At 42.9% G+C, this 23,540-nt stretch overlaps 2 protein-coding genes across 10 annotated transcripts; both read right to left on the bottom strand.

The window, feature by feature from the left end:
* Window positions 1–397: 397 nt before the first annotated feature.
* LOC139337899 (transmembrane emp24 domain-containing protein 6-like) lies at window positions 398–8,571 on the bottom strand. Its single transcript, XM_070972729.1, has 4 exons — window positions 8,148–8,571; window positions 5,928–6,054; window positions 4,471–4,646; window positions 398–658 (listed from the first exon to the last, which is right to left on the bottom strand). Exons 1-4 carry the CDS (start codon window positions 8,358–8,360, stop codon window positions 425–427), a joined length of 750 nt encoding a protein of 249 aa, XP_070828830.1. The 5' UTR covers window positions 8,361–8,571; the 3' UTR covers window positions 398–424.
* A 180-nt stretch (window positions 8,572–8,751) lies between these two features.
* LOC139337783 (palmitoyltransferase ZDHHC7-like) lies at window positions 8,752–23,351 on the bottom strand. 9 transcript variants are annotated; one of them, XM_070972546.1, is made up of 8 exons: window positions 23,300–23,351; window positions 21,323–21,385; window positions 20,356–20,671; window positions 20,112–20,236; window positions 15,575–15,671; window positions 11,209–11,290; window positions 10,863–10,993; window positions 8,752–10,202 (listed from the first exon to the last, which is right to left on the bottom strand). In XM_070972546.1, the coding sequence occupies exons 3-8, from the start codon at window positions 20,650–20,652 to the stop codon at window positions 10,023–10,025; spliced, it is 912 nt and encodes a 303-aa protein (XP_070828647.1). In that variant the 5' UTR covers window positions 20,653–20,671; window positions 21,323–21,385; window positions 23,300–23,351; the 3' UTR covers window positions 8,752–10,022. The 9 variants fall into 9 exon arrangements, with proteins under 9 accessions (XP_070828647.1, XP_070828640.1, XP_070828642.1 ...); XM_070972539.1 differs by having other exon boundaries at window positions 8,753–10,202; window positions 20,356–20,658; window positions 21,323–21,382; window positions 22,623–23,326; XM_070972541.1 differs by having other exon boundaries at window positions 8,753–10,202; window positions 20,356–20,658; window positions 21,323–21,382; window positions 22,854–23,326.
* Window positions 23,352–23,540: the final 189 nt, after the last annotated feature.

Here is a 23,540-nt window from a genome sequence, read left to right as displayed (position 1 = left end):
CGACACCCTTCAAATCTCAGCAGATCACAATAAAAGCAGCTCTACAGACAGATTGCACTCAGAGAAAGAGGGAACATAACTTTTATTGAATTTTGGGTCACCTATCCCCATTTAGTATCAGAGATTACAAATCAATCAAAATGAAGAATATTTTGAAGTTTGAGAAGTGTAAATTATTGAAATGAACAAAAGAAAATGTATATTGGATAAAGAAATTGTTTTTTTAAGGAAGTAAATTAAAAATCAGACGGTATAATTTTGTATCGTTATACTGTGTAAAGATATACTCAATCACAATAGCAGAGAGAAAAATGACCGGCATCCTTGTCGACTCATTTGTGGCTGCACTTCCTCATACACGCAGACAGATTTGCATGTTTTTTCACAGAGCTGTTTTCCAACATCCTAATCCATACTGAGTGTGTCAGCAGCGGGGCTTCTCATCCACGGTGCAGGTCTTGCTGATGAAGAGTCTCTTGAGGAAGAGCAGCTGCAGGTAGCCAGAGGTGATGATGAGGAGGCTGAGGGCCGTTGACCACCAGGTGATGTATTGCGAGTTGGACAGTAGCAGGAAGTAATCAGCGCTCTTCCTCATGCGGCTGAAACTGTAGTAGCGGAACATGTGGAAGACATATCTCTCCACTTTGAAACTTGCATCCTGCAACAGTAAAACACAGAAAAATACTGAAAAAAAAAATACTGAAAGTATTACTAACACTGACATTATCATTATAAATACAACCCTGTGCTGGAAAAAAGTGCAACAATTTAAGAATCTCAATGTAAAACTGCAACAAATTTGTGGATTTCATTGTCTGCAGAACATAATCTCATTAAAATTAGAATCAGAATTCCTTTATTGATCCCCGAGGGGAAATTGTTTCGAAAAGAAACAGGAGAAACTGCAACAGGCTGCATGCACGGTCAGCACATTTGCACTTTTTTAATTTTATTTATTTATTTATTAATTAATTTTTTTTATTTTTTTTATTTTTTGATTGCGCACTTTTTAAAAGATTTAGAGAATCTTAAGAAATATCTGGACACAAGGGACGAGGCTGAAAGACAACACTGGCTGGTCGTGATGGCTCTGCATTGCAAACAGACTTGATTCTGTCGTTGACGTCACTGCATGGACTCAGGAACTCCACCACCATCTGTGAGCACAGTTCATCGCTGCAGGCACAAATGAGGCTGAAACTCTACCATGCAAAAAGGAAACCATATAGAAACCAGATCCAGAAACCTGTTCTCAGATTTAAAATTTGATATGCTGTCATTGTGCTTTTTTCAATTAAAAACAGAATTTTTTTCTTGGCTCACTGAGCCAGGTTTCAATAAAGCACAAGGCAGCAGATCTGCAGAAGTCTGTGTTTGTTCTTTTTGGGAGCAGCAGTTCATCCATCTTCTGTCAGAGAGCAGACATTGGCCAGATATTAAGAGAGGGGCGCTGTATGAAATCCCCTGTCTCAGCTTAAGAAGCGCTCCGGCTCCCAAACAGAACTGCTGCTCCTCCAGCAAGAAGTTCAGAAAAACTTCTGGCCTCGATGAAAAGTGGAGAACATCTCAAGTAGATTTACCGATGCTCAACAGTTCCGCTGGACTGTACTGTATCACATTCAGTACTAATTTACTATTATGCTTACTAGTATTGCTGTTATTCTCATGTACATTACAAGTACTGCTTACAAATGGTACCATCACTACTGTACTACTACTACTACTATATTACTACTACTACTACTACTACCAAATTAATAATGCCACTAGTGCCATACCATACCACTTTTACTATGACATTTGAAATTTGTGCTAACATTAAAATTACTGCTACTAACTACTATTAAAACAATGAATACTATTACTACTGTAGTATTTGGCTACTATTAATGTTATACTATTACTGTGATAAACTTAATTATCATGATGACCAACTAGCCTTACAACTTCTACTACAACTATTACAGCAATTACCATTACCATTACTTGTACAGCTCTTAGTAGTACTGCTATTGCAAGAAACTAGTATGACTACTACTGCAACTGTCACTACTACCACAATTCCTGTATCATCACCATCTCTGCGATTCTGGTCCATCTCAAAAATGCTAGATAGGACTCCATGGCCCAGGCTTGAAGCCACAGGGCACGGATCTGTTCCACACCCACTCCTTTGGAACCCTGGATTGTCATCCGAGGTGACAAGAAACGAGGTAGGAATTTCTCCTGTACTCCACCACCGGCGTCTATCTACCTGAGTAACTAGTTCGATGTGCTAGGGAAGCTGGATCAACATCTGTCCACAGTTGGCCTGGAGCCCACAGCCAGGCCAGCACCTCGTCCCACAAAGATGGACAATCTTTAACAAACATCCCTGCATCCACTGAGTGTTCTCAACCACAAAGCAAGACAGTTTATCTGCTAATGGCACTTTTAAATATCTGGTCCCTCAACAATAAGACTTTCTTAATCTTATTTCTGAGCGTCAGTTTGATTGCCTATTTTTAACTGAAACCTGACTAAACACAGATGCACCTGCTGCTCTTATTGACACCGTCCCACAAAATCATAATTTCTCCATCAGGCAGGGGAGAAGGGCTGGAGGGACGGCAACCATGCACCGATTCTCTGAGCCCAGGAGATATTTCTGTTGATGTTTTTACTTCATTTAAGTATCATCCATTTATATTGAAATGTCACGAACCCATTCTAGCAGTCAGTATTTCTAGACCACCAAAGCATTACCCAAACGCTGCAGAAAATGCATATACATAACAGGCCTGTGTCTTTGTAAACTCTCCCATCATCTGTTGATGATCTGGTGGATCTAAATACAAAACTACAGTCGGCATTGATCATATTTCACCAGTTAGGTGCAAAAAAAATCCTCAACAGCAAAAACCACCATGTAGGAAACAGAACATCAAGGACAAGGACCTCAAAAGAAACTGTGGGAACACTGAATGGAGATGGAGAAAGACAAAACAGAACAGTCCTAAATTAATTCTTTTCAACCGATGATAGTCTCATGAATCCTGCACTCAGATCACCTGCAATGCATTTTCTGCTTAGTTTAGAGATAAGATTGCTGCGATCAAAATGAACATTGCTCAGAAAAGAATAGACAATGAACCACACAGTATTCCTCCAAAATCCAAGTGCACCATCCACTGCTGATCCAAGAAAGTTGTCTATGAATTAAAATCCTCTACCTGTGCTTTTGATCCTATTCCCACTACTTTTTTTTAAAATCTGGTTTTCAAATGTATCGCAGAGGAAGTTTTAACAATAATGAATCACTCACTGGTCACAGGCACCTTTCCTACAACTTTTAAAACTGCTCTTAATAAAGCGCTGCTTAAAAGAGTCTATTCAGATTGGTCTGTCATCTCTAACTACAGACCAGTCTCCAAAATGCCTTTCCTGATGAAGATTTCAGAAAAACTTGTTTTTAAGATGAATGATTTCCTCTGTGACGACAGCGTGTTTGAAAACCTCCGGTCTGATTTTAGGGTCCAGCACAGTCCAGAAGCACTTCAAGTCAAAGCTGTGAATGACCTCAGAATGAACAGCGATGAGAAAAAGCTGTCTGTGCTGCAGTCGATCCTGTAGATCAGAATATTCTGCTGGACAGATTTGAGCGCTGGGTTGCTCTCTGACACAGTTCTTAAATGGTTCAAGTCTTATCTAACTGGCTGACAGTTTATGTGGCTATGGTTAGGGTTAGTTAAAACTCTGGACCAGCCTCCCTGATGGTCTGAGAGGGTCAACATCTGTTCACACCTCCTGAAGGGTATTTTCTTTTTCTGCTGTTTTATTTAGTCTCATGCTGCTGTTTTAATTCTACATTGTTATTTAATTTTAATGTATTTATATATGTCCCTTCTTTTCTTGTTTTATCACACGTTATTATTCTTTGAGTTGTATTTTATCCATGAATTGTGCTACATTAATGAAGTTTATTATTATTATTGCTTTAAAAGAAAAAATAGCTTCATATACTGTTTTAAGTATACAACTGTCATCACTGTAACTGTGTGTGTGTGTGTGTGTGTGTGTGTGTGTGTGTGGGTGTGGGTGTGGGTGTGTGTGGGTGTGGGTGTGGGTGTGGGTGTGTGTGTGTGTGTGTGTGTGTGTGTGTGTGGGTGTGTGGGTGTGTGTGTGTGTGTGTGGACCATGTATTCCTTACATTGTGGGGATATAAATCTGTTTACACAGTCACATTGTGGGGACTCACCTTCCTTATGTGGACAAACTGCAGGTCCACATAACCTAAATCTTTATATTTTAGGATGAAGACTGAGGTTAAGTTCAGGGCAGCTCTCCAGGAAATGAATGTATGTCTATGTAATGTACCCATAAACTATGTATACACAACTCTGTGTGTGTGTGTGCGTGTGTGTGTGTGTGTGTGTGTGTGTGTGTGTGTGTGTGTGTGTGTGTGTGTGTGTGTGTGTGTGTGCGCCTCACCTCGATGATGCTCAGTGTGTTGTTCAGGTCTTTGCTGGCTTCCTCTTTCTTCTTCTTCTCTTCTTCCTTGTGCTCAGCGGGGTCTTTGAAGCCGTCGTAATAAACACCGAAGCTGAGGAAGACCTGCATGGTGCCGAAGTGGTTGTGGAAGTTGCTGAAACACATCTGATAGAAACCTGTGCAGACACACAACAAGGGAGACAGACTGACTGACTGACTGACTGACTGACTGACTGACTGACTGACTGACTGACTGACTGACTGACTGACTGACTGACTGACTGATCCCACTTCTGTCCTGAAGGTCAGACTGAAGGTTATTAAGCTCAACTGGCTTTTGTGTATGTGAATGTCTGCTTTGTAAAAAGAGGCACACCAATGGTGGTTAGGGTTAGGGGGTTAGGGTAAGTACATGAAAGTAAATACATTTATTCATGTATTGTACATGAGTACAAATCTGTGGTACTGAGCTCCTTCTACTCCACGACATTTTAGAGGGAAATATTGTACTTTTTACTTCACTGCATTTTTCTGACAGCTTTTGTAACTACTTACTGTAGAAATTCATATTTTTGCATACAAAACATATGAAGAACTTAAAAAATGTGATGTTTTGTTCTCAAGTCTTAAATGGTCGTGTTTTCTTTTGGTTTTCATTAACTGTGAAATTAATCTGCTGCTTCTCAACTTGAAAAAAGACATTTTTAGTCTCAATGAGACTTATTCCTGGTTACGTAAAGGTTAAATTAAAAATTAATTGGCAACTATTTTGCTAATCATTTAAGCCATTTGTCATTTGAAACATTTTGTGGCTACCTCTTCTTGAATGTGATCCTTCTCTGCTTTTCTTTTGAATCATCTGAATGAAGCTGAAGGACAGCTATTCTTCCGCAGCTTTCTGCACGTGGCAAAATCGATGATTTTGTGCAAGTGTACCTCCTCTAGTGTTATTATTCTATTTCTATTCTACTTTTATGCTACCTCTAAAGCACAAAAAATTTCATACTGGTGACGATGTTACATTGTTACAAGTACATGACAATAATGAATCTTGAATCTTGTACCTAGAAGAACTGATGCTGTTTTTAAGGCAAAGTCTGGTCACACCAACTATTGATTCTTCTTTATTATTATTTATTATTATTTTATTCATTATTATTATTTATTGCTATTATCTACATTTATTGGAATTTCCCCCCTCGTGGGACGAATAAAGGCATATTGAATTCTGTCCATTCACGGAATTTTGTTAATTGGTGAAAATAAACTATTAACACACATTTTTGAAAGCATTTTTCACAACTGCCTCAAACTTTTGCACAGTACTGTATATTTTTTAATTTCCCAACATGTGGGGTTTCATTGCGCCTTTGTTTGGTTTTATTATTTTTTTGGTGACACAGGAAGTGGAAAAATGATATGAAAGCAGTTTGACAGATGGACAGAGAGACAGCTACCTGTTTCCTCCACCTCAAAGTTGATCTGACCCTTTGCATCATCAACAGTCGACACCATCAGACCACTGGGAGCATTGACACTGACAGACAGGTGTCTGTCATGGCCGACTCCTGTCACCCACTGGACCTACAGACAGACATACAGGAAATCAGACAGACAGGAATTATAACACACAGTTACACACATCCACATACTGTAGGAATTTTGTTTATATTTCATGGTTGAGATGACAGTTGTTGGTCCACAGCTACAGCAGTCTTCCATAGCCAGACCTCGTTTTAGCAGGAGACCGTCTGGCTGCACTGATTATCACTCTGGCACAGGGGAAAAAACACTAGATCCTGCCACGGTGCCCCTGCAAAATAGAGTCAGGGGGAACTTGTTTTGGTGGGACATTTGGGTGCGGGGAGGCATAGTCTGAGTCACAGGAAGTATGCTGTTGGTAAAAGGTTGTTTAAGCTGAAATTCTCCTCCCTTCCGCTATCTACACGTTAGTTTTCAAAGTGCTCATTGCAACGTGAATGTAGCAATGTAGGAAAGTCATCATAGAAAGAACTCCTGTAAAGCTTGTCATAAAACTTTGTTTAACCATCACTGACAGGACTACCTGAGTCTTAGATGTAGCCTCTATGTATGAAATATGCACACCACCATCATCAGCTGGAGTTGACTGGCACATCTTTCAACTCTGGCAGCTTCATGAACCACTGACATTGACTTGACCAGCATGTTGATCCATTTTGCTTCACACGAGCTTCTGTAATACCAGTTTAATAATGTTCTGCAAGATCTACAGTACATACAGCTATTAAACCGCATGCGGTTCTAACGAGTCCAGTGAGCTCCAGTGAGTGAGAAAACTTTACTTCACCTTGAGCTCAAAAATGATCAAATTGTCTTTTTTAATCAGCGAAAGTTCATCACATTCAAGTATCACATAGTTGACACACATCTTTTACTGTTTTATGGGGCATTTTCTTTTGTGTTTTCAATATCACAGCTCAGCTTCCCACATGCAAATTTTCTGCTGCACCACAATGGTAATAATATAAATAATAAGAAGAAGAACATGCATCACACAAAATTCTATCGTGACTTTGCCAGCTGCCTCGCAAGGTAAAAGGCGACCAGAGAACCTGCATCTGCAGACAAAAGCACATCTGTAGCTGATGGGAAATCAAGTAATATTATACGAAACACAACTCAACTCAACCGCAACTTTATTCAATGATTTTAGTAAAACTAGCAATATGGGGCACTGAATCTGATGAATTTACTGCTTGTTGAAACAGAAATGAGGCTTGACAAACCATAGATGCCTCAGCGGAGTGTTGAGGGCCAGGCCTCACCGATAACTACAAAAACAAAAACTTTATTCAGTGGTTTTGGTGAGGCTGGATCAGACTTTACGGAGAAAATATTTTCTGAGTTTCCTGATTGATAGCTGTTCAAGCTGCTAACTGTAACTGCATTTTGCACAGAAATTTCAAAATTGTAGTATAAAACGAAGCCATCAGTAAATTTAGTGAAACAGGATCTAAAAAGAGTAATTACAGGACACGATGCAGTAACTGCAGGACCTCAAATATCCCTTCCTTGCTTTAACATTAATGTTGGCAAAACTGGTTTCTGGTACAGTGTACCTTTAAATGCGTCAAACTGTCCTCAAACTAAATTCCTACATTCTCCATGGAGATCTGAAAGCTCTAGTGACGTTTTATGTGATTCTTGTAACTGTTAATTCCTTATTTATTGTGTAACTGTTTTTTCTGTTTGCTGACTGTATTCTTGTGCATGAAAACAGACCTCAATCTCTGAGACTAAATAAGGATTAAATGAAAAAATATATATGAAATGCAGTATCTAAAAAGAAAATGTTGTTTAGTGTTATGACCTCTACTAAACATGTGTTCACCAGAGGCCACTAACAGGATGTCAAGAGAATGCAGCTTCCAATAAGACGGAGTCGGACACAGGCGGTTGTGTTCTGGTAATGATGACGAGCTGCATCATGGTGCATCGAGAGCCAGAGACAGTTTCTCCACAACTACAGACCAGACCGACGGTAAATATTCATGGTAAAAAAAAAAAAGGCCCGCCAGTTTTATTTTCAATGATAGATTTTGGTTTTCTCCTTATTGACCTAAAGAGAAACAGTTTAAGATTTCAAGCCACGCTTTTGGGGGATTTAAAAAGTAAACATAAAAACAGTTTCTTACCATGAAGCTCAAGTAGAATCTCTCTCCACGGTGAGCAAAGTGCCAGAAACACTCCATCCCTGCAGCACGAAGCACCACAGAGAAGTCGTACTGTTCAGTGCCCCAGAACAGCTCCTGGTCCGTTATTTGGGGGTGGGGGTTTGTTTGGGGTCCGCTGCAAACCGGACCCCAAAACACAAGGACAAGAAATAAGCAGGGGACCCTACACAACATGTCTGAAGAAATGGAGAATTGAAGGTGTAGGTAGAGTCTGTGTGGCAGCGAGATCAGAAATGATTAACTGGTGTGAGTCAGTGGGAAAACTGGGCTGCCTTCACAGATGGAGTCACAGCGACAGAGAGAAACCACTGTTCACCGTGCCGGACTGAAGGAAGACATAGAGAGTATGAACACAAATAAAGGAAGTTCACAGTAAATCTAGACCCACGCACAGCGGCTTCACAAAGAAGCAAAACTGTGGTACCTCTGGGTCTGCTGGCATGCTAGCAGCTCTGTGAGGTTGCACAGGCAGCGCTTTGAGCTACAAGCTAATGTCTGTGATGCATTTTAATTTGAGCTAAAACATTTGCCACACTAACTCACGAACAAAACATGGGTTCATTTTTAAGATACCAAACAGAAAATTTATTCAACCAAGTTTAAACAATGAAACTGTTTCACTCTGCCACGAGGTCTGTCTGAGTCTCTTCCACACTTCTCTCAGTCTTCCCACAAACTGAACAATAGATGTATAAAAAACTTCAAATTAATCAATAAAATACTACCCCTTACTTCCCACAGGTCCAGCTGGAAATGGTCAACAACGTGACCAAAGAGTTTATGGTAACACCATCGCAGCATCAAAAGTCAGATAGGCTTTTTTCACTGTGAGCTCCTGCTGGGAGACGAGGCTCCATCATCCTCCAAAATCCTTCTGCAGGAGCTCGGGGGGAGAGCGCTGCTCGCTGCAGGAGTTCAGCTGAATTACACATAGCAGTCGCTGATTCAGCCACTGACAGGTTCACCCATCAGACAAAGAACACAAAAAGTTCCTGCACAAGGCCCAGTGAGTATCCTGTGGTAACAACATCCAAAATGAAAAACTCCCTTAGTGCCATGGAGCTGTGCCTTTTATGAGCAGGTCCCAGTTATTACACTGATCCACAGGTGGAGGTAACACACAGCAAAGTGCCAACACAAGACGGGGAAAGAGAAGACTGCAGGCGGCGAAGATGAATGCAACCAAAAAAAAGATTTAAAATACTTCAGTCATCGGTTGAAGGAAATAGCTGACAAGGAAGGAAATGCACATTTCAGGGATTCACTGAATGTACCAATAACCCTTTGAACAGATGCACATTCTGTCATTTAAAATGGAAGAATTGTATATTACATTCATTGTGACTTCACAGCTTTGTGTTGATGCAGATCAACTTCTACATGCTGTACACCACAAACATGAATTAGAGCAGCTGTTCCAAAACACCTGAGGAAAAATCTACGATCATTAGTCAAATAAGAATTTGTGCAGTCAGTAACTTCCCTAAGAAGATCCAGCATCTTGATGAGCAAATGAAAACCATTCAGACTCCAGATCAGTTGTCAGACTGAGTGTCAGGTTCTCCTCACTTCCAGCAGCATCGGCCTCCCGGCACTCTGACCGGGCCACATCTGAATTTTCTGTATTAGCGATGAGGACGATGGCCACTGAAGGAGACCAAACATCGTTGCTTCCAGGAACCGCGGCTGAGTCTGAAACTGGTTTCTCTGACTAAGAGATGTCCTCCAGGTAAACAGAAAGTGCTGAAGGCTCCGACTCTTTGCAGGCTCACCATGAAAGAGCACAGCTGATCTCTTTTGATTCACTCCACTGCGCAGCGTCTGAACCGCAGCCATTCACACGGAGAATGCCGCCCCGCCCCTCCAGGTGCGTTTAGGGAGGAAGATTGGAAGCTTGAGTCCAGCGAAGGGGCTGATCCACATCAGCGAGGGCTGTCCTCCAAACACCGACCTCAGCCCGGCCCAGCGAGTCTGACGCTCCCACGTCGGCTTCTCGTTCTTCAGGCGCTCGATCTCCTGACGCACACAGACACACACAGACACACACAACCTCATTACACACACAGCAACACACAACCTCATTTCACACACAGACACACACAACCTCATTACACACACAGCAACACACAACCTCATTTCACACACAGACACACACAACCTCATTTCACACACAGACACACAACCTCATTTCACACACAGCAACACACAACCTCATTTCACACACAGCAACACACAACCTCATTACACACACAGCAACACACAACCTCATTGCACACACAGCAACACACAACCTCATTACACACACAGCAACACACAACCTCATTAAACACACAGCAACACACAACCTCATTTCACACACACAGACACACACAACCTCATTACACACACAGCAATACACAACCTCATTTCACACACAGCAACACACAACCTCATTTCACACACAGACACACACAACCTCATTACACACACAGCAACACACAACCTCATTTCACACACAGACACACAACCTCATTTCACACACAGACACACACAACCTCATTACACACAGTGATACACAACCTCATTGCACACACCTTCACGACACACAGATGAACAGTCTCACTTTCCTCTCAGAAGGTAGACAAATTAGTATTCGTAGCCCAGCAGAACATACAGAACGTGTGTTTGTGTCCTCACCGTCTCGTCGTTGCAGATGGAGTGCAGCTGAGTGCTGAACATAACGGCTGTGAAGGTGAGGAAGAGAAGGGCCTCCATGCAGAGGAAGATCATCAGCATCATGGTCACAGGAGGAGAGAAATCACTGCACTCTGCACACAGAAGATGATCACGGTAACATTATGAAGTGCAGCCAGCTTCTGTCACCACAGTCCTGGGTATCCTTTCCAATTCTATAAATACTGCCCGAGGACTTTGCTGAAGGGGAGAAAGACCAAAACTGGCAACACGTAGTTGAGTTTTGATGGCCAGCCCTACATCAGACACAGACAGCTGAAGAGAGAAAAATATGAAGTTTAAAGGTCACCTCTCCACTGGACCCTGATGCAGGTGATGAAGTGGTATCCACACAGAGCCAGAGCGTGACTGGAGATCACTGCGATGTACATCTGTGGACAGAAGACACAACTCAGAGTCTGAGCGCTCTAACAGGATTCAGGGATACAGATTTTTCCTCGGTTTCAGAAAACATTTACTGAGATTAGAGACAGCAAGTTTAGATGCTGGTCACGGCAAAAAGTGAGAAATTTTATTCAGCAAAGTTTGTGTACCAACACTGGCACTTACAGGTCTGGTGTGCAGGATTTAGAGGGCTCTGTTAGCAGAAAGAGAATATAATATTCATAGATATGTTTTCATTAGGATAGAATCACCTGGAAATAAGAATGGTTGGAACGTGTCAGACACTCTGAAAGCCCTACTGAACGAGAAGAGGGAGAACACTGGGAGCACGTGGACGGTCACGTTTTTTGACTTCTCAAGTGCTTTCAACACAATCCCACCATCACTGCTCAGGGGAAAGTTGAAGGGGCTGGAATAGACTGCCACCTAGCTGTATGGACCATTGACTACTTCACCAACAAACCATGGTACGATGTGAGGCTTCATGGCTATGTGTCCAATGTGGTGGTTTGCAGCGCGGGGGCTCCACAGGGCACAGTACTCTCCCCTTTCCTCTTTACCCTCTACACATCAGACTTCAGACCCAACAATGACAGATGTCACATCCAGAAGTTCTCCAATGATACAGCCATTCTTGGATGTGTATCACAAGGGAATGAACTGGAATACAGGGAGGTCATCACTAATTTTGTCAACTGGTGTGGACTGAACCATCTGCACATAAACGCCGGGAGGACTAAGGAGATGGTTACAGACTTCCACAGGAAGGTGCCATGGATTACACAGGTCAGCGTCCAGGGTTTGGACATTAAGATTGTGGATGTGTGCAAATACTTGGGTGTTCACCTTAACCACAAACTGGACTGGACAAACACCACAGATGTCCTGTAGAGGGGGGCCAAAGTCATCTCCATCTGCTTAGAAGACTGAGGTCCATCGGAGTATGTGGGACACTGTTAAAAACATTGTATGACTGTGGTGGCATCTACAGTCCTTCACACAATGGAAACTCTGAGAGGGACAAAGACTGAACAAACTGGTCAGGAGAGCTGGCAGTGTCCTGGACTGCTCTCTGGACACCATCGAGGAGGTGGGTGAGAGGAGGGTGTTAGCCAAGCTGACATCAATCATGGGCGACCCCTCTCAGTAGGGGGCTTGAGCAGCTCCTTCAGCAACAGACTGCTGCATCCAGGTCCTACTGCAGGTCCTTCATCCATCAATGTAGCACTGTGTTGATGTTGTTTCCCATTTCCACATCACAGACCTCCTGTTTTTTTGTACTACTGTTATTAATGCTACTATATGCTCACAATCTTTACATCTTGTGCAAATTTTACTGTGTTGTATATTTTTTTCAACTGTGCAACAGTACAAACACTGTATTTATTATCCACATTTTGTTCATGCAACAGTATTTCCTCAAGTGCAATTCAACATATGGCACTGGTAGATTAAAAATGGCAACAGTCTTTTTTATATTCTGTACATAATGTACACAGTTGATTTTGTATTTTTTTATCCTGTATCCTTCTATGGCACTGCTTTTTTTTGTCTTTGATAACCCAAAGTAAATCGATAGCTGGAGTAAAGGCAAGGTTCAAACATTTGGGTCATATCCCCTCGTACTGAAATCCTTGATTTGAGGTATCCAGAGCTGGAAACAACCCACGGAATGGAATATCAGCATGTTCAGAATTTCCCTGTGATTGGCTCGCTCTTCACAGAGGAGAGCGAGTCCCTTCTGTTACTGGCTTCTCTGGTTGCTAGGTGTCATTTGAAACCTGAGACTCCACAGAGTAACTGCACAGAAGATGGCATCAGTCATCTCTGGAAGCAGCAACAGGGAAAACACAGAGGACAAGCAGAAGACAAGCACATAGCCTAGAATTTGAAAGCAGAAAACATCTTTCTGTGGATTGTTTTCATGTTTTGGACTAAACATTTTTACTGCAGTGGATCATCTGGACTGGATCAGAGGTCAGCAGTGAGCTGCCTCAGTTTTCAAAGCGGGTGTATCCATCCATCCATCCATCCATCCATCCATCCATCCATCCATCCATTTTCTGTACTGCCTATCTCTTTCGGGGTTGCGGGGGGACTGGAGCCTATCCCAGCTGTCAACGGGCCGGAGGCGGGGTACACCCTGGACCGGTCGCCAGTCAATCGCAGGGCAACATACAGAGACAGACAACCATTCACACTCACACCACAGTCACCAATCAACCCAATGAGCATGTTTCTGGTCTGTGGGAGGAAGCCGGAGTACCCAGAGAGAACCGCCCGGGGATCGAACCGGCAACCTGGTGGTTGTGGTCGTGGTTGTGCTTGTGAGGCACGAGCACTACCTGTTGCGCCACCGTGCAGCGCGGGTGTATCTTGATTGTTTTTTCTGTTAATTGACTTAAGGCCCATTTATACCCTCCGGATCCGGACGAAATCCGTCCGTCCGTCCCACACGTTGCCTCCGTAGGGGGCCTTCATACCTCCGTCCGTTTTCAGTGTTTTGTCAGTGTGTCCTCTAGGGGGCAATGTCGAGTCGTAAATTACAGAGCCGTTGTCATGGCAGCCGATGCCTTGTCAACGCTTCTGTCAGCATATACCGGCATCAGTAATGGCGTCAGTAGAGGAGGTTATCATAATGACGGTACTGAGAAATAGGAAAAAAAGAAAAAATCAGAGGTCTGCGAGGCGGTGGCATGTAAGGCCACTGAATGAAGAACTCACTCGTGTTGCCCATGCGGGAAATGAATGAAGAAAGGCATTTCTCCTACTTTCGGATGTCCGCCGCAACTTTCTACCAGTTGGTTCACCGGTTCCCTTCTTCGTCGGTTTTTAGTTTGACTCATTTTGCTCATTTTGACTCTACACTGCCCCCACGACTTCCGGTGGTTTCGAGTGGTTTCGTCCGGAGAGCTCCGGATGGCTAAGCTCAGAGCCGACGGACAAACTGACGGATGAAACAGCCTCCGGATACGGACGAAAGCGTCCGTATCCGTTATTTACGGAGGGTATAAATGGGCCTTAACCCTCACCGCTCTGGTTACCACAGCTGCGTATTCTCACAGTTATATTACTTATACAGCTATTACTTAACTATTAATGTTTTTAGCAGTTTTTGGACATGACACAGAGGAAGAAGACATATCAGGCTGTGATCCATACACAATACTTGTTAGGAGATACAGTCACTGTTGGTTTGGGTCTTTGGAGGGATTTGCTAATAAGGAGAAAAATATAGGATATCAACAGACACATACAGCTAAAGCATGAAGTCCGTCGTTATCAATGTGGGACACGGGTGATTTCATATGTTAAAAATTGTCAGTAAAAGCAACTTGTGGTGTACGGCCTACACTCTAAACACTTCTCGAACTACTAACGCTACGACCCTGCTCCCTACAAAGGTGGGACACTGTGAAATGTAAACAGAAACGGAATGTGGTGATGAAATCATCCACAAATTCTTTGCAGTTTTATGTTGAGAAACATTATTCTTAAATTGTTGCACTGTTTCCCAGCTCAGTCTGTCACAGTGGTGAAGCCCTCCCCATCTTTACTTCAGACAGACTCCGCCTCTCTGGCAGGCTCTTTTCAGACCCAATCATGTGACTCACCTGTTGCCAGGTAACCTGATTCACTGTGAGATGTTCCACCAGGTGTTTTCTTTTAGCGTTTCACAGCTTCTCCAATCTTTTGTTGCCACTGCCTCAACTTTCTAGAAACATGTTGCATCAAATTCTAAATGAGGAAATCATTTTCAGAAACAATGAAATTTTTCTGTTTCAACATTTGATATGTCGTCTTTGTGCTATTTTCAATTAAATATGGGATTTCAATGTTTGGCAAATCATCACATTCTCTTTCCATTTATGTCTTACACAGCACCCCAACTTTTCTGGAAACAGGGTTATATTATTGCTATTAGCACTGAACACAGTCTACCCTATTCACACAGATTCATCACCACTGTGGCTTCCTCAATCAGCAGCTGCTTCCAACAGTCGAGACTGAACATTAAAAAGAGAAAAATCTGGGAGTTATTTAATGATGTTATTGAAAAACCAACGAACCATTTCATCGTTAGCAACAAATGCCCCTCCCATTTAAATGCTCTAATAATTCTCTTCCTTTTCCTTCACTTTTCAGCAAAACAGAACCAACAAAAACATCCCTAGTTTTCCATAATACACAGTTTATGTCTGGCTGTCCTGTGTGGAAGTCACTGAATAAGACAATCAGATAAGTTTGTAGATGACAGTAATTGAACTTACAGTGAAAAGAACAAAGAAGCGCTGGTTTTTCTCTCCGACACAGTTGTTGACCCACGGACAGTGATGGTCCATCTTGCGGATGCAGCGCTTACAGATACTGTAGAAAAAGAAGAAAACATGGCAGCATAAGAGACCAGGAGGCAGAGCTGCAGTCCTACACGCTTCTCTGCGCCTCCATTAGAGCAGTTACCCACCCAACACTCCATAGAGACTGTGTCTGCCCCCCGACCACGTAAACTAAGTAAACCAAAAGTACAGAGAAGAGGAGTTAAACATAAGAATCTAATTAAAATTAGAACAACCTCTGCAATAGTACAACAAGATAGGAGAATTAAATGTGGACTCCTTAACATCAGATCTCTGTCCTCTAAAGCTGTTCTAGTAAATGAGTTAATATCAGACCATAATGTTGATTTATTTTGTCTGACTGAAACCTGGCTGTGTCCTGAAGAGTATGTGAGCCTAAATGAAGCTACTCCTCCGAGCCATATTAATACTCACATTCCTCGAGGCAGCGGCAGAGGAGGTGGAGTTGCAGCCATTTTTGACTCAAGCCTTTTGATCAACCCTAAACCTAAACTCGACTACAACTCATTTGAAAGCCTTGTTCTCACTCTTTCTCATGAGAAATGGAAAACAGTGCAGCCACTTTTATTTGTTGTAGTATACCGCTCTCCTGGTCCTTACTCCGAATTTATAGCTGAGTTCTCGGAGTTTCTATCAAGCTTAGTTCTTGAAGCAGATAAAGTAATTATTGTAGGTGACTTTAATGTACATGTCGACGTTGATAATGACAGCCTTAGCACTGCGTTTATCTCAGTATTAGACTCAGTTGGCTTCCGCCAGAATGTACATGAACCGACTCACTGTTTTAACCACACCCTCGACCTTGTTCTGACATATGGCATTGAAATCGAAGACTTAATAGTCTCCTCACAGAATCCTCTTTTATCAGACCATCATTTAATAACTTTCCAATTCATATTACCAGACTACCAGCCAGTAGGCAAAAATTCTTATACCAGACTCCTGTCTGATAGTGCTGTAGCTAAATTTAAGGATATGATCCCATCAGTATTTAATTCAATGCCATGTCTCAATACAACAGAGGAGTCTTATGCTAACGTTAGTCCCTCCCAGATTGACTTCCTGGTTGATAGTGCTACAGGATCGTTGCGTATGACACTTGACTCTGTTGCTCCCCTAAAAAAGAAGAAAATTAAACATAGGAGGTTAGCTCCATGGTATACTCCTCAAACCCGCAAATTAAAGCAAACTTCACGGAAAATAGAAAGGAAATGGCGTTCTACCAAATTGGAAGAATTTCGGTCCGCCTGGCAAGACAGTGTTAAAATATACAGGAAAGCCCTCCGCAGTGCCAGGGCAGCCTATTACTCTGCACTAATAGAGGAAAATAAGAACAATCCCAGGTTTCTCTTCAGCACTGTAGCCAGGCTGACAGAGAGCCATAATTCTGTTGAACCATGTATTCCTTTAGCTCTGAACAGTAATGACTTCATGAGCTTCTTTAATGATAAAATTCTAACTATTAGAGACAGAATTCATCGACTCCTGCCGTTAACAGGTACTGTTTTGTCTTCAAACGCAGAAATCGTAGAAACTGTTACTCAGTCTGTCGCAGTTTTAGACTGTTTTACTCCTGTTGACCTTCACCAACTAATTTCAATAATTTCATCATCAAAATCATCTACCTGTATTTTAGATCCTATCCCGACTAAGCTGTTTAAAGAAGTATTACCTCTAATTGACTCTTCAGTTTTAGACATGATCAATCTCTCTTTATCAACAGGCTACGTACCACAGTCCTTTAAAGTAGCTGTGATAAAACCGCTACTGAAAAAGCCTACTCTTGATCCAGGGGTTTTAGCCAACTATAGAGCGATATCCAACCTTCCCTTTCTCTCAAAAACTCTTGAGAAAGCAGTTGCCAATCAGCTGTGCGACTTTCTAAACAATAATAGTTTATTCGAGGATTTCCAGTCAGGATTTAGAGTGCATCATAGCACAGAGACAGCACTGGTTAAAGTTACAAATGACCTTCTAATTGCATCTGATAAAGGATTTGTCTCTGTACTAGTCTTACTGGATCTTAGTGCTGCATTTGACACCATTGACCATGGCATCCTATTGCAGACACTGGAACATTTCATTGGCATTAAGGGAACTGCGCTAAGCTGGTTTAAATCCTACTTGTCAGATCGCTCTCAGTTTGTACGCGTTAATGACGACTCCTCTGTGCTCACTAAAGTCAGCTATGGAGTTCCGCAGGGTTCTGTGCTTGGACCAATTCTATTCACCTTATATATGCTTCCTTTAGGTAAGATTATCAGGAAGCACTCAATACATTTTCATTGCTATGCAGATGATACCCAGCTATATTTATCAATGAAACCGGAAGAAACCAGTCAGTTAACTAGACTACAAGCATGTCTTCATGACATAAAGACCTGGATGACCTGCAATTTTCTGATGCTAAACTCGGACAAAACTGAAGTTATAGTAGTAGGCCCTAAACATCTTAGAAAGTCACTTTCTGATGACATAGCAGTTATGGATGGCATTGCGCTGGCCTCCAGCACCACTGTAAAGAATCTGGGAGTTATCTTTGACCAAGACATGTCCTTTCACTCCCATGTAAAACAAATTTCAAGGACTGCCTTTTTTCACCTACGTAATATCGCAAAAATCAGGCATATTTTGTCTCAAAATGATGCAGAAAAACTAGTCCATGCATTCGTAACTTCCAGGCTGGATTATTGCAATTCTTTACTATCAGGCTGCCCAAATTCGCTGCTGAATATTCTCCAGTTGCTCCAGAACGCTGCAGCACGTGTTCTGACAAAAACCAGGAAGCGAGATCATATTTCTCCAATACTCGCCGCTCTGCACTGGCTCCCTGTAAAGTTTAGAATAGAGTTTAAAATTCTCCTCCTTACTTACAAAGCCATAAATGGCCAGGCACCTTCTTATCTTAAAGAGCTCATAGTACCTTATTGCCCCACTCCAACACTGCGTTCCCAGAATGCATTTCTACTTATGGTTCCTAAAGTCTCAAAAAGCAGAACAGTGTCAGAGCATTTAGCTATCAAGCTCCTCTCCTGTGGAACCATCTTCAGTCTTTGTCCGGGAGGCAGACACTGTCTCTACATTTAAGAGTCGTCTTAAAACTTTCCTCTTTGATAAAGCTTATAGTTAGGGCTGGCTCAGGCTGGTCCTGGACCAGCCCCTAGTTATGCTGCTATAGGATTAGACTGTCGGGGGACATCCAAAGACACACCGAGCTCCTCCGTCCTTCTGTCCCTCTCCATCTGCTCGCTCTCATGTCCTACCACGGCGTGTTACTAACTTAGCTCCTTCCCCGGAGTCTCTGTGCTTTGTCGTCTTGCAGGTTCCCATGGACAGTGGCTGAATCTGGATTGTGGATTTCAGCTGCGTCTCCTGCCTTGGCCCTGCCTGACATCCACTGCAACTGCTACTGCTATTATTACATCCACTGTCACTGTTACTGTGACTGCATGTCTGTCTGTCTGTCTGTCTGTCTGTCTGTCTGTCTGTCTGTCTGTCTGTCTGTCTGTCTGTCTGTCTGTCTGTCTGTCTCACTCTCTCTCTCTTGCTCGTCCTCTCTCACCCACCCGGTGGAGGCAGATGGCCGCCCACCCAGAGTCTGGTTCTGCTCGAGGTTTCTGCCTGTTAAAAGGAAGTTTTTCCTCGCCACTGTCGCCAAGTGCTGCTCATGAGGGAATTGTTGGTTTCTTTGTAGATAAAGAGCTTGGTCTCTACCAGCTCTATATGGAAAGTGTCCTGAGACAACTTCTGTTGTGATTTGGCGCTATACAAATAAAATTGAATTGAATTGAATTGAATTAAGTTCCAGACAAGACTAACTTAATATCGTGAGACTCTTTCAAAACAAACACCTCAGTTGCCCTGTCAATATCTTAGCATATTTTAAGTCACCTCCATTGTGGATGGTTATTTTCTTGCAGTAAAACATTTTCATAAAAATTTCCCTTCAAATGTTGTTTCTTATTCTTCAATGCATAAGAAGTTTTCATCAAAAAAGCTGAGGTAAACCCCTGTACAATAGCTGGCCCGACAGTCAGAGACTAGCTGGTAAAGAAACTGGATATCAGATATTTTAGTCAGGAGTTGGTGGAGACCAAAACTCAGCTAAATGGAGAGCCCGTTCACACTCAGGGAAAACGCTTATGTTTTCATTGGGTTTGGCCTCTCGTTTACACGCAAACTGAGGTTTTTTTTTCACGGAAAACGATCATTTTTAAAAACTCCGGCCAAAGTGGAGATTTCTGAAAACGCCGGCTATTTGTCAGCGTGTAAACTGGGTTAAACGTCACAACATGCGACTGAATGCTTAACGTCATGTGAGCGACCTGTTTACACTCGCGCCCATAGGCTTGGCATAGTTATGATGTTTTAAGACAATAAGATTCCCCCCCCCCCCCCCCCCGCAGAGTTAACGTTGAACCTCCCTCCAGGTAATATGACTCCTTCTGACCTGCAGTGATGAGCCCTCTCAGGTTTGATGCTGCAGCATTTTGGACATTTATAGATGACTTCGCCTGGCTTCAGCTGCAGACTCTCCATGTACTTTTTTGTGGCGTTTCCTTTGGGAACAGCCCCCTGAGGAGGGGGGAGGAGACACGCACAATGAAAAGAGAAAACTGGGAAAATCTTGACGGCTTTGTTCCATATTAGAGCTTCTATTTTTCAGCCAACTGATCAACCCTCAGCTTCCTCACCGGATCGGTCAGCATAGTGCGCAGGTGGGAGGCCAGCGCCAGCACTGCCAGGCAGTTGAAGACCACCCCGTTGACCACGGCGTACCAGAAGCTCCTGGAGGGCAGCAGCATGACGAACGTGACCACAAAGTCAGCAAAGAAGACCAGGAACCAGGTGATGAAGGCACACACCATGCCACAGCAGTCCTGGATGAACCAGAGCTGCTTAACCTCGCTGCGGGAGCTCTCTTCCACCTCTTTCCCATCCAGCAGGGGGCGCTGCTGCTCCACGTCTCTCTGCCTGTGGCCTGAGGACATTCTGCTCTGATGGAGGTAACTGGCGATAAAATTAAGAAGCAAAGTGAGTTTTTACTCATAGTTTACTGAAGTTTTCAAAGATCAGAACAATTCAGACCTTTGGATTTCAGCTGTCAATAAACAACATTTTATGCCAAAGTTAGCGACTGGTTGTGTTAAGAGGTGAGTCAAATTACTCTGCAGCTACAGTTCAAATGACAGATTTTTTAAGAAGCCCCATAAAACGCCTAGAAATGAGATTTAAATGATTCAGTTTCCTTCAGAATGTTCTTCTCGTCATGATGGGAGAGCCGTTCAAACAGCATTACAGCACAAACTCTAGTTTTTACCTTTACAATAAACTAAATTTCCCTCAGAAAATGTAAAATCACAAATATGTGCATATTTAAACTTAATGAGCAGAGAAGTATTTTATGTACTGCTGAAGAAAATACAACGTGACAAAAAGCCTGCATGTAGTCACGTATCAGAAGGAAATCAAGTCTTGTATCATGACACCCCAGAGAAGACACATTTGATAAGTCCAGTGATGAAGAACCCGGCAAGATCAAGAACAAGTGAAGATGAAGAATCAGGGAAAATAAAGAACCAGGGAAGACGATGAAGAATCAGGGAAGAAGATGAGGAATCAGTGAACATGAAGCTGAGAGTCAGGATGATGGGTACTTACTTGAAAGTGCCTCTAACCTTTCAGCATCTTCTCCTCCAGCTGCTTGCTGGTGTCACTTCGCTGCTGACAGCAGAGATAAAAGCAGTGGTGGAAAGTGAAAAAGTACATTTACTCAAATAATAAATTCATCCATTCATTATCTGTACCGCCTATCCCTTTCGGGGTTGCGGGGGGCTGGAGCCTATCCCAGCTACAATGGGCGAGAGGCAGGTACACCCTGAACCGGTCGCCAGCCGATTGCAGGGCCACATGCAACGACAAACAAACATTCACACTCACACCTACAGACAATTCAATTCATCAATTAACCTAATGAGCATGTTTTTGGTCTGTGGAAGGAAGCCGGAGAGAACCCACGCATGCACAGGAAGAACATGCAGACTTCACACAGAAAGGCCCCGCCTGACCCGGGGATCGAACCGGCGACCTTCTTGCTGTGAGGCACGCGCACTACCTGCTGCCCCCCGTGCAGCCCCCAAATAATAAATTCAAATTCCCAATTTTATGAAACTTTATACGTTTACTCCACCACATCTCAGAGGTAAATACTCTGACTTTTTACTCCATTACATCAGTCTGACAGCTTTAGTTACTCTTCATCGCCTTCCTGTCCAGTGAAAAGCTCGTATCTCCAGCTGTGCTGATGCTGAATGTTTGTGCTGAACTGAAGGATGAAGAGTTCCTTCATGTCTTCTTCAGCTCAGTAAACTCTGTAAAAGCCTCTTGATCAGCTGAAAAAGCTTCGTCACAAAGCTGAAAACAGCCTGTTTCTCTGAGCTCGTCACACTGTTTGGAGATATGAGGTTCTGACAGGACGCCGCGCTGCAAACATGTGATGATCTTCTAGAATCTGAAGCATTGATGAAGATTAAAGCAGCAACAGGAGATAAAGGAGTTCAATGAGCTGAAACATCTGCAGCAGGAACATGAATGAACACATGAATGAACACATGAATCCAGAGCAGAGAGAAACACACTGATAGGAACACTTTACTCACACACCACGAGTTTTACGTTGAGTGCTGCTGATAATACTTAAGTTCTTTTACTTTAGTAAGTATTACTATCACTGCAGCATTACTAACGTTTGCTGCTGCTAAATCTTGTTCTCTTTCATTAACGTTTCCTTTAGCCAGCTGCTAGCTGTAGCTTTAGCTGTAGCTTTAGCTGTAGCTGTAGCTTTAGCTGTAGCTTTAGCTGTAGCTTAACCTGCGTTCTCCCGGTTTGTCTACAAGGTTTTTCAAAATAACGTCACATCAGACTCAACAGGAGCTCGCTAACTTAACTGTAACTTACCAACCAGCCACCGAACAAGCAGCAGCTTAGCGCGTTAGAAACAGTAACCTTGAGGGAAACGGTCGACTGTTAACTTGGTAAACTGGTGATAAACGGACATGTTTTAATGCCTGAAGCACAGCGGCAGGAATATTCAACAGCTAGCTACACGACACTTATAGCCAACTTCAGCTAGCTCTCAGCTAATAGCTACCTTAACTTTATCTACGAACTCCTCTTTTAAAATATCCAGCACCTGGCAGGTGAACACACACAAGACTCGTAATTAAAGCGGCCAGAGCATTGATTGTGAGGGTGAGGATGCCATCGGAATTACATAAAACGTTGGTTAAAGAGCAACATCTTCATGAGACTAACACGTTTAGCATATCACAATGCCAACATATGACTGTTACTGACATTCAGCTCTGGGAAGTGTGTTGTCGTACCGCGCTCTTATTATTCCAGCAAACCACAAATGAGTTCCTGGTCAGACGTTTTATCATAGCGAATTCATCTGACACAATGGCCCCATCCAGGACTGTCTCGCCTACTGCGTGTGTTCCCATAGACAAGCTCCGGAAAGCCGCTATGCGGTTATCCAGACAGACACTTGTCACCGCAACCAGTTAGGCTTCATCTGTCCAGCGTCATCTCCAGTAAAACCGAGCAACACTGTTCCTAACAAAGCGTAAAAGTCACCTTTCTTGTTTTCGGGTGTAGGATTAGATCATTATCGCCCCTTGTGGCCATTGGGGAAAAAAACACAAACTACAGCCTCAACCCAGACTCAGGGGGGCAGTAATGAGCCCGTTCCCGCTGCACGAGGAGGCGGAGAAGAAGAAGGGCAACTCCGCAGATGAGCGGCCCAGAGGCCAGGTGTCTGCCCCGGCCGAAGGCTTTACGGAAGTATTTTTCGGTTTATAAGGGGAAAGACTTCAGG

The sequence above is a fragment of the Chaetodon trifascialis genome, chromosome 10, assembly GCF_039877785.1.
Source record: "Chaetodon trifascialis isolate fChaTrf1 chromosome 10, fChaTrf1.hap1, whole genome shotgun sequence".
In the NCBI taxonomy this organism is placed as follows: domain Eukaryota; kingdom Metazoa; phylum Chordata; class Actinopteri; order Chaetodontiformes; family Chaetodontidae; genus Chaetodon; species Chaetodon trifascialis.
This window is presented reverse-complemented; position numbering and strand designations above follow the sequence as displayed.

Bases quoted from the DNA above. Each gene is read 5' to 3' on its own strand.
- LOC139337899 (XM_070972729.1), bottom strand. From the start codon at position 8,360: ATGTTGTGTAGGGTCCCCTGCTTATTTCTTGTCCTTGTGTTTTGGGGT. The intron at 6,055-8,147 runs GTAAGAAACTGT...GTCTGTCTGTAG, and splicing joins GATTCTACTTGAGCTTCATG to GTCCAGTGGGTGACAGGAGT. The intron at 659-4,470 runs GTGAGGCGCACA...TTACTGTTGCAG, and splicing joins ACACACTGAGCATCATCGAG to GATGCAAGTTTCAAAGTGGA.
- LOC139337783 (XM_070972546.1), bottom strand. From the start codon at position 20,652: ATGTCCTCAGGCCACAGGCAGAGAGACGTGGAGCAGCAGCGCCCCCTG. The intron at 15,672-20,111 runs GTCAGAAGGAGT...CTTTTTCTACAG, and splicing joins GAGAGGGCTCATCACTGCAG to TATCTGTAAGCGCTGCATCC. The intron at 10,203-10,862 runs GTGAGGACACAA...TGTGTGCGTCAG, and splicing joins CCATCTGCAACGACGAGACG to GAGATCGAGCGCCTGAAGAA.